Consider the following 10,056-nt stretch of genomic DNA (forward strand, 5'->3'; position numbering starts at 1 on the left):
ACTGTCACATCTAAGTTTATATACACCTTACTCCGTACTCCCACCTGCTCTCCCCCTAATGAGTCAGCCCTTCCAGTCTCTCCTTTCGTGACAATCTTGCCAGCTTCCAACTCTCTCCATCCTCCTATCCCCCCTCCAGACAGGAGATGCCAACACACTCTCAAGTGTCCACCTGATATAATTAGCTCACTCTTCATCAGCATCTCTCTCCCACCCACTGTCCAGTCCCTTCCCTGTCTGATGAGTTGTCTTCGGGAATGGTTCCTGTCCTGTGCCAACAGAAGGTTTGGGGACCGTGACCGCCGGGATTCCTCTAGTCTCAGTCAGACCATTAAGTATGGTATTTTTATGAGAATTTGGGGTCTGCATCCCACTGATCTCCTGCTCCCTCAGGGGTTCTCTGTTGTGCTCCCTGTCAGGGCAGTCATCGGTTGTGGCCGGGCACCAACTTTCCTTAGGATTTTAAAGAAAAGGTTTAGGACATGGGTCTTAGTCTTTTGAGCAAGAAAATTTAAGTTGTCAGAGGAATTTGGTTCTTAAGATATCCTTTATTTTCTGTAAGGCTTGTTTAAGATGGGGCTCTGTCACGTTGCTAACAAATTGCCCCTCAGGGTTATTTCCGGTGGAAGTGGCTTCCTGTTTCTGGATGCATTTTTTAGGAAATCAGGGTTTTTTCTCAGCTGACCCGTGTAATTTCCTAAATTCCTAAAGGTCAATTCTTAGTAAAACTCATCACCCTTGAGTCGATTCCAACTCATAATGACCCTATAGGACAGAGTAGAACTGCCCCATACAGTTCCCAAGGAGCACCTAGTGGATTCGAACTGCTGACCCCTTGGTTAGCAGCTGTAGCTCCTAACCACTGCACCACCAGGGTTTCCATTCTTGGTAAAGCTGTTTTAAATGATTCCACTGTAAGTCCTGCAGGTAAGAATTCTCATGTCTCAGGCCTGCGAGACCCAGTTCCCTTGGATGACAGAGTGGAAATATTAAAATTCTGTACCCTTTTGGTTCTGTCATTTGCTGTTTTGCTTTTTTCCTCAAATTGTCACTGGGACCTGGCCCTGAGGCCCCTGTTGTTACATAGTCTTGCTCTCTCCAGAGGCCAGCCATGGCTTGCGACAGAGGGAAGCAGAGGAACCGTGTCTGCTTTTTAGTGCCCTGGACTCTGTCCCATTGCTCCTGGGCGAAGTGTTGGTTGCTCTTGGAAGGCATTCAGCCCTGAGGCAGGAGGAGCGATTTGGTCTTTTAAGAACTGTTGCCCCTCTTATCAGCGTTACTGGTTAGTTTCTGTGGAGGGTTTTCTGAGCTCCATGAGTGTCCGTTGCTGGAGGGCATCTGGCTTCTGGACGTGGTGGGATTTATCAGCACGCTGCCACCTGCCCTCGAGGTAACCCCAGTGCTGGAGGAGACAAGTGAATTGTCTTTGAAATAAAGCGCTCCTAAATTTAAAATACAAATTTCCAGAACTGGAGAGAGAGATTGCTATGTGCCTTTTTGTAAATTTTGAGAGATTAAGACTTTTCCCTGACGGCTCCGTGAGGATGGTGAGCTGCTGTGCACTACCGTGTAGCTTCTGTCCCTGTGACGGAGTGACCAGGGCCCGGCTTGGCCTCCCTCCCGCTCTCTGGATGGTACCGATGGAACTGGGGGATGCACCCTGGCTAGTTGAGGTTCTGGGTGTTTTGAAGCTTTCACAGAGCAAAGCCAATTCTGGCACCAAGTTCATAACACGGACCATACTTCCCATATGAGAGAACTCAGGCTTTCTTTCCATTCCTTTCACGTTTCCTTTTCCCATGATTTAAAAAAAGAAAGAACCGTGTGCGAGCACCCCCCATTGAGATGATAGCACTTGTTCATGGAGCTGGGGCCCTGGGCAAGCCTACCCTGATGGGAAACACAGGTGCTGGCACACCCGACAGGCATGCTTGCCTGCCCTGACACACACCGAACACACACACTTGCACACGCTGAAATACACCCGATACGCACACTTGGCCCGACTGACACACACCCGACAGGCACACTTGCACACCCTGACTCACCCCGACAGGCACACTTGCACACCCTGACACACACCCGACACACACGCTCACACCCTGACACACGCCCTGACACGCAATACGTACACTCACGCACCCTGACGCACACCCCGACTGACTGGCACATACCTGACAGGCACACTTGCACACCCCAACGGACTCACATAACCTACAGGCACACTGGCACGCCCCAACAGGCAAAGTGACCAGAAATTTCACACCGAAGATGCTTAAAATTGAATAATCTTCCCAAGATGCACTACTTTATCAGTAGACTAGTGGTTCCCAGACTCGAGCATGCATCCGAGTTTTCTGGAGGGTATGCTCAAGCTCACACGCCCGGCCCCTCCCTCTGTTCTGGCCCGTGGCCTGTGCGGCCCTGCAGTTGGGCTTACCAGCGAGCCCTGGTGGCGGTGGTGCTCTGTGGACTTAATTCTAACATTGCTTGCACTACTGAATGTTCGTGAATGTTCTCGAGTGTATAGAGTTTTTTAGAAAAGTTAATTGGCCAGTTAAATAATACTCGGCCGTCGAGTCAGTTCTGACTCACAGTGACCCTATAGGACAGAGTAGGACTGCCCTGTAGAGTTTCCAAGGAGCACCAGGCAGATTCGAGCTGCTGACCTTTTGGTTAGCAGCCGTAGCACTTAACCACTACACCACCAGGGTTTCCGGTTAAATAATAGTATAATTAAATACGGAGTTACGGGTGGTGCACACAGTGAACGCACTCGGCTGCTAACCAAAAGGCTGGCCGTTCGCGTTCACCCAGAGGTGCCTTGGAAGAAAGGCCTGGTGAAATTAGTGAGAATTAGCACAGAGCCGACCCCTGGGAGGCGGAAGCCCAGAGCACCTCCGCTTCTCTGCCCTCTCAGATGTCTCCCCCTCCTGCGTGGCGCTGTCTCTGTTTCTATGCCGAGTTTCAGTAATCCGCTGCAAGGCTGCACAGAACTCAGACTGTATTTACGTCATGTGGTGTGGTTCGTTAGTGCAAAGGACGCAGCTCGAGAGTCCCTCAGGGGCTGCACAGAAAGGTGCCCCCAGCGGCGGAGGGCACCAGCCGCCCAGGACTCTCGTCCACAGGAAGCTTCGTGGCCCTAGCGTTCGGGCTTTTACCAGCCTGTGTGTGCACGCGTGACTGGTTACTGACCAGACCGGCTCCTCCGCGTTCATACAAACCTGAGGCGTGGCCAGTGCACCCCTGCTGCGCTGAGGGTCATCTCAGAGCCAGGGCGAAGGCCAAACTGCTTGAGGTGAGGTCACTTTTAGCCCATAGACATCCCTGGCCTGCTCTGTTACACGTCTAACCCAGACGGTCACTCCCCTCCCCGTACGTTTGTCCATCACCCAGTCACGAGTCAGCATGTTGGTACCATCAGTCCATTGTCATACTGTAGGAGGAGAACTCAGGGTGGCGCCCCTCAGGCCTGCTGTGGACGTCCACCTGACATGGTCAGCTTCCAGAAGTCGTCTCAGCTTTACCCTTTCTGGTATCTAATAAAGTTTAGCTGAGAATATTACTCCCTTGCTCTGAGCCCTCTCAAGGCATTAACAAAACGTGGATTTCCTGTTGATTCCTTCCTTTAATGTCCTGTTATTTATTTTTACCCAGACTTTTCCACCTTGGGAGGGGCTGTCAGGTTCAGCTCTGTGCCGCCCTGGATTGCAGGCAGTCCAGCAGGTGCCTCCCCCTTGGTCCCCTCCATCGTCTGGCACAGTGTCACACAAGTCCAACACCGCACTGTCTTAGCCACTAGAGGGCATTCGCTGCTGTCCACTCCCAAAAAACCAGCCACTGAGATGGCTGTGGAGCGCAGTTCTATGACACACATGGGGCCTCCGGGACAGTGAAATACTCGAGGATGTAGTTGACGTGTGGTTTGGCTTCGTCCTCTCGCATGCTTGGTTCTGGTAGAGGGGACGTGTTCAGAGCCCCAGCGCGTCTTTGTGGGATCTGCTGGGATGCTTTCGGGCGAGTTTTATCTCTAGGAGGTATGTAAATTAAGGGCTCTTCTCTTGTTGTAGTTTATTCCCTTCATTTAACAAGGACGTGCTGGTGTCTGCTGTTCACCAGGCGATGGGCTCCTGGTGCTGGTTCATGGCCACGGGTCTGTCCGTGCTAACCCTTGCTCGCCTGGCCACCTCCTTACCCTCACGCAGCTATCACAACACTCACTTCTGTGTGTGTGTTCCCATTCCCAACGCTGGTGCTAGTTCAGCTTTTCAGCGTAACCCTTAGCAGTGATTGTTCACTTTCAAAGTTGAGGCGGCTTTCGCCCAAGGGCATCGGTGGTGGCAGTGAGCAGTTGGTGATTATAAGACTATCCGTAATTTACATTTAGGGCAGAGATAAGTTACAGGGTATTTAAAAGTCCACTGTATTTCTGTAGCAGGAAGAAAGCCAGGATGTCTGTTTTTAATTGTGTTTCTAAGTGAGAAGTGCTGGCTTCTCATTTGTTTTACTAATGACAGATGATTCTTCTACGTTCATAAAGAAAAAGACCTGAGACACCAGCATGCATTTATGACCTGGCCTTCACAGTGAGCTGTCTCTCTGACAGGGTCACTTGCAGGCTGAGGCTCCCTTGCTGAGACCCGTCTGGTGACCTGAGGCCAGATGCTCAGCACCCCTGCAGGCCAGGTTTTAAGAAGTGAAAAGGTAGTGACGTGTCCATTCTGGAGACAAGCGGGGCTGGGGCTTACTGGGCGGGTGGGGGTCCCCCACGTGCACAGTGTGGTAGCAGAGCCTTGGAGGGGCTGCCGCCTTGCTCCAGCGCCTGGTGACGTGGTTCTGACCGTTTGTCCTTGCATGTCCGCCGTCACCGTAGCAGCCTGAAGCGTGCCAGTTCTCTGAACGTTCTGACCGTGGGCAGCAAGGCGGCCGGAGACCATTTCCAAGTAAGAGCCCGCCCTCCCTGGTCACCTCCTTCTCTGGGAGCTGGGTAACTGTGATGGCAGACAAATAGCCACGGTAACGGTATTTTAGCATTGTGCATCAGGTAGTGCTGTACCTGTTGTGGACAAACGTTTTCTGTGTGCCAACGGTCTTTAAAGACGTCTGACCTCGTTCGGAAGTGAAGTATTCTGATATATAGAATCAGAGCTTGACCGGTGGGTAGTTTGTGTGACTTCAGCCTCTGGGAAATTCAGAACTCACCGTCCAGTCAGGCTGTTCAAAGTGTGACCAACAGTGACTTATACATTGTCACTCTGATGCTAAAATCTTTAGCACTTTGTCAGACGGTCCAAGTCTCACAAAACATGTCACGTTTGTTTCACCTTCAAATTTAAAACTCTTGGCATCAAATTCTCCATCAAAAATGGCCTTTTTGCTTTTCGTTTCTTCTGAATGTTTGGTGTGGCTCCCAGGGGCTGCTGCTCAGAAGCCAGGGCCGGCCCTGACCCCCCAGTGCCCATCACCGTGCCCTGTCTGCACCAGGCAGCTCGCATTCACACTGGGGGGCCCTCCCTGACATGTAGGTACAGGGCCTGTGCTGCCCTTCCAGCCCAGGCTGCCTGGATGCCACACCTCGTGAGCCCCCACTTTCCCAGGTGCCCACACCCAGAGACTGAAACGTGTCCCTGTCGCTGAGGGCGGAGGCCCATCTCTGTTACTGTCCTGCCTCTCCCCCGCGGCCCAAGAGGCTGAGAGGTGGAGCGCGCTGGGCGGCCCCCTTGAGCACCCTTGGTGAGGACGACCTTGGTTCTGAAAAGGCTGTAGGTGGTACATCTCCTCATCTGGGGTGCACCTGTCGGTGTTGGGCTTAGGATCACCTGAAGCTTGCCCCTCTGAGGTACCACGTCAAGTGTAATTTTCCGTTTGTTTTTTCATGCAGGAACGAAATAATTGTCTGGCAGACTTGCGAGCTCTGAGTGCCAGCCACACTGACCTGGCTCACTGAGGGTCCAGCCAGAGCTAGATAGACCCCAAGACCAAAGAAGCGCCAAGACCCCCAGCCCTGCCCAGCCCCTCAGTCTGCGTAGGAGCTGCTAACCTAGACCCCCCCACCACTGGACACTGCACCTGTGCTCCCTGGTCTTTGAGCCCCTCTGCAGCCCAGGAGCGCTAGAGCCAGCTAGGGCGTGGTGCCCGGGCAGGGGGCACAGTGGCCGGTGTCTACGCCCGGATCTGGCCGCTGCTCACGGACATGCGCTTTCTGCCATGACACCAAAATCGAGTTTAAATTTTAATGTTATAATAGGCCATAAGAATCTGGACTCTTAAGCTGTATACCCTTTTAGAATGACAAATTATGATCTGTGGCAGTGACACCTGAAATGTAGACGGAGGTGCTTGGTAAGAGACAGGAGGAAGGAGGCAGCGTCCTGCTGGGCGTCCTCCCATTTCAGCCTCTGCGGGCACAGAGCTGCTCGATGTGTCCACACGCTGGCGCAGGTTTTTCTCTGCTGGGGGCTCCTCTCTGTTTGTGGAGATTTGTGTTTAACCTTTTAGGAATGTTTTCTCTGTACTGTTAAGTAACACGGCGTGGACTTGGACAGGATGTTTCTGAATCAGCCTTCTAATTATTTCTGTAAGAGCTGCAGGCGAGGGGACAGAGAGATAGTCACAGGGCAGTCATCCAGGTCACAGCGGTAAAGAGGACCACGAGTGAGGACAAGCTCGAATACTGAGGTCCGTGCTGCTGCCCCGAAGGGGAACCTGAAGTCTGAGCTGTGGTCAGTCTACTGAGAAGGCACCAGGGCCTCGTGAAGTGGCTCTTTACTGCACCCAAGCAGGTGGTGCTGGAGCCTCGGGCTTGAGGCTCTGCTTCCAGCTGCTTACCTCGCAGGCACTGCTGTGCACGGTGCGTGCTGGCCTGGGGCTCCCGCGGCTCCTCAGTGACCCTTGGGCAGGGCATGGGTCAGGGTGAGGGTGCTGGAGGCAGCAGCACCTGGCGCTTTGCTGTAGCAAGACCAGGTCTTCAGAGGTTCCAGGTAGTTCAGCTGCTTGGGGGCAGGGAGGGGGCGTGAGAAGGTAGCTTCCTTCACGTTGGAAGCTCAGTCTACATACTTGGAGGGACACTGACAAAGTCAGTGGCTTGTGGGAAGACATAAGGAGAGCCGGCCCTTGGTGACGCCGTGGCTCTGTGAGGGCTGTATCTTGGAGTGGGTGCTGGGCATGTGTGCGCAGTGACAGCCAGAGCCACCTCCACGTCCTGAGCTTCTGCAGCTGAGAAGCTGATGGGGCATGTGTGAGACCCACTGTCCCTGGAGAGTAAAAATGGGGCTGGGCTGAGGACTTAATCTTCAGCTTCGAGACAGATGAGGACAGACAACTCTGAGCAGTGGCCCTGACCCGCCCTGAGGTCTGGCTGCTTCCCCGAGTCACAAGCTGCCTTTGCTACCACTGTGGGACCCCCATGAGACAGCCGTGTTTCAGAAAGGAGGTATGACTTGGGGTTCCAGTGGACCAGTGTCAGAGAGGGCGTGCTGCATGGTTCCCCGTGGTGTTGGCTCTGAACTTGGGTGGACATGGAAGTGGCCCAGGTTGTAACCTGTTTGCAGTCTGTAATCTAAATGAAAACCTGAGAAGTGGGGACCGGTCGTCCTCCCCTCATGGTCCTTCTCGTGAGGCCCCTTCACTGAGAGCCACACTGGTTTTTGCATAATTAGGGCACCCTGACTGGATGGACGAAGACAGACGAGCCAGTACAGGTGGGGGTGCTGACGGGGTGTCAGTAGGAAAGCCAATTCTGAGCACAGGGATGCTGACTGGGAGCAGTGCTGTGGGGTAGGGCCGGGACTTGGGGGTGGGGAGTTTCTAGACCCTTCCTGCTGGATCCTGGGCACAGGCTGCGGTGCCCCGCACAGGTGTTTACAATACTGGAGTGAGTGCTCGTTCTTCCGTGTTTACGAGTCAGAATTCTGGAATTTAAAACTCTTCTCATTTCTTTGGTCAGAAAGCTGCTAGGACTGTTAGAAATTCAGAGTTTATGGTAAAGCGTACACATTGCTGAGGATACAGACGTTTACAGAGTCCCGTTGTCATCACTTGCTAGCTACCTTGGAGGGCACGTCGCACTTACGACGCCACCTTCTGGTGGGTTCATACTTGCACTTAGGTTTGAGCAGTGAGCAGACCTGGCAACGCTGTAGAATGGGCTCTTAAAAAACCAAAAAACAAAAAATAACCCTGTTGCCATCAAGTTGGTCCTGACTCAGCCACCTGTAGTATTAGGACAGCGCCCCACATGGCGTGGTCAGCAGACTGGACGAGTCACAAAGACGAGAGCTGGTTAGAACTGCTTCCCCAGTCGGGGGGCTGGCGGTGTGCTGGGGAGCTGTATAAAATGATGGGGAATAACACAAAGCAGTCATAGGCATGACCTCCCCGAAGACCTGGCTATGGTTGACCCCCAGGCAGGTGGAGATGATGATGGGAGTCCTGAGGCCAGGAGGCGTCAGTGCCAGCAGGCCTGGCTCCAGGTGCGGCTCCCAGCCCGTCCACCTGCCTGCCACTCCTGGCTCCTCAGGGGCCTCTGCATGTGGCGCGTCTCCCTGGAGGGGCACCCCGCACAGACAGTCTCAGGGACGACCAGTGCTGCCGAGATGGCTGTCTGTTGTCCTGGGTAGGGCAGAGTGACTTGTGTGGCCGGGGGCTCCCAGGAGAGTCTTCACTGAATGCTGTCTGGGAACTGGGGTCTTACTTCCCAAACGGTGGTGCGGCTCCTTTACAAAATTACTCAGTTGTTTATATTTAACTACAGAAATAAAGTGCTTACTTCCCATTGTGCAGCCCCTGCGTCTCTGTAGGAAAACTCGTAAGATCCAGACTCAGGGACATTTTCCCATTTTTAGACCGGTGGCTGAGTCTTCTCAGGGTCATAGACCACTTTGAAAACCTGATGGGAATGTTAGACAAACCCTCTGCTCTAGAAAGGTGCAAACCAAACCTCTGTACCATCACAGCCCCCCAGTGACGCCCAGTGCTGGCCGGCCCAGGGTGAGAACTGCTCTGTGCACTTGCCCTGCCCGCGTCACCTGGGCCTCCGAGTCTTGTCACGGAGTGGGGGAGGGCAGCTAAGGTGCGTGACTGTTCTCAGTCTCCTTGTCTGAAGATAGGGTAACAGTTCCTGCTTCCAAAGGGCATTCTGAGGGGGCAGGAACCAGTGGGAGCTGTGCTCATTGGCAGGTGGTGTGATGGCAGCGTTTTGCACGTCTGTCTGTTGAGGCGTGGACCATCTCAGGCAGCATCGTGAGGCCCCAGGGGGGCAGGGGTACAGTGGGGACCACGAAAGACATGCCTGCTGTGTGGTGGGCTGTCAGATCCCAGAGTCCACGGTCCAGACAAAGCAAGACCACCACACTGAGGGACAGTCACACTCTGCGTCTGGAATCAGACCCCTGACCAGGGTGCAGCAGCCAGTTCTCAGGGCAGTCCTGCCTGAGGGACGCCATGCCAGGCTCTGGGGAGCCGTGAGGACAGCCAGGAGGGCCACTTCTGTTTTAGAGCAAGATTCTCTCTGGACAGCCGATTGGCCTTCCACACACCAGGCCCACAGCCACATCTCCACTGTCCAGCCTGGGCTGGTGGCAAAGGTGACAAATCCCAACTCTTCCCGCCCCTGAAGCCAGGGTCTGCTGCACTCCTGCCTGTTCTCACCAGGCATCCTGGTCTGTTCTGGTGCCCACCCTGCCTCCCGTCTGGGTGCGGCCTGTGTGCAGAGGAGGGGAGGAGGCGCCCCTGGGCTGGTGATGAATACGAAGCTGCTCCCTGTGAGGCCCTTGGAGGTGGAGTTCCCAAAGAACCTGCGTTATGGCTGTAGAGAGCCCCCTGGGGGCTGTAAACCCTGGTGGACCGCCCTGTCCCCTGCAGGCAGTAGATGGCACTCAGCTCTCGGCTGTGGGGTTGCCCATGTGTCTCTCTCTTCCTTCCTGTGGAGGCGGTGGAGTGGCCTTCAGCACAAGGAGAGGTTGTAACTGGCCCCGAGGGATAGTGGGTCAGGGCTTTAGGTCTTCAGTCCCACGCAGAAAAGTGCATCTCTCAGGACCTGGCTGGGTGGATGCTGCG

General features: G+C 54.1%; 1 protein-coding gene across 12 annotated transcripts in view; it reads left to right on the forward strand.

The window, feature by feature from the left end:
- The window catches only part of KLC1 (kinesin light chain 1), an 88,189-nt gene that overhangs the window by 75,703 nt on the left and 2,430 nt on the right, over positions 1-10,056 (forward strand). For 5 of the 12 annotated variants that reach the window (XM_049898568.1, XM_049898566.1, XM_049898570.1 and 2 more), the window contains 2 exons: positions 4,874-4,943; positions 5,882-5,971. The exons of 3 other annotated variants lie outside the window; for them this stretch is intronic. In XM_049898568.1, the coding sequence (XP_049754525.1) occupies positions 4,874-4,943; positions 5,882-5,947 (136 nt within the window). In that variant the 3' untranslated portion in view covers positions 5,948-5,971. Of the gene's footprint in view, positions 1-4,873; positions 4,944-5,881; positions 5,972-10,056 lie in introns of those variants that run through there. 4 more of the 12 variants (XM_049898569.1, XM_049898575.1, XM_049898573.1 and 1 more) reach the window with 2 other exon arrangements.

The sequence above is a fragment of the Elephas maximus genome, chromosome 10, assembly GCF_024166365.1.
Source record: "Elephas maximus indicus isolate mEleMax1 chromosome 10, mEleMax1 primary haplotype, whole genome shotgun sequence".
NCBI lineage: Eukaryota > Metazoa > Chordata > Mammalia > Proboscidea > Elephantidae > Elephas > Elephas maximus.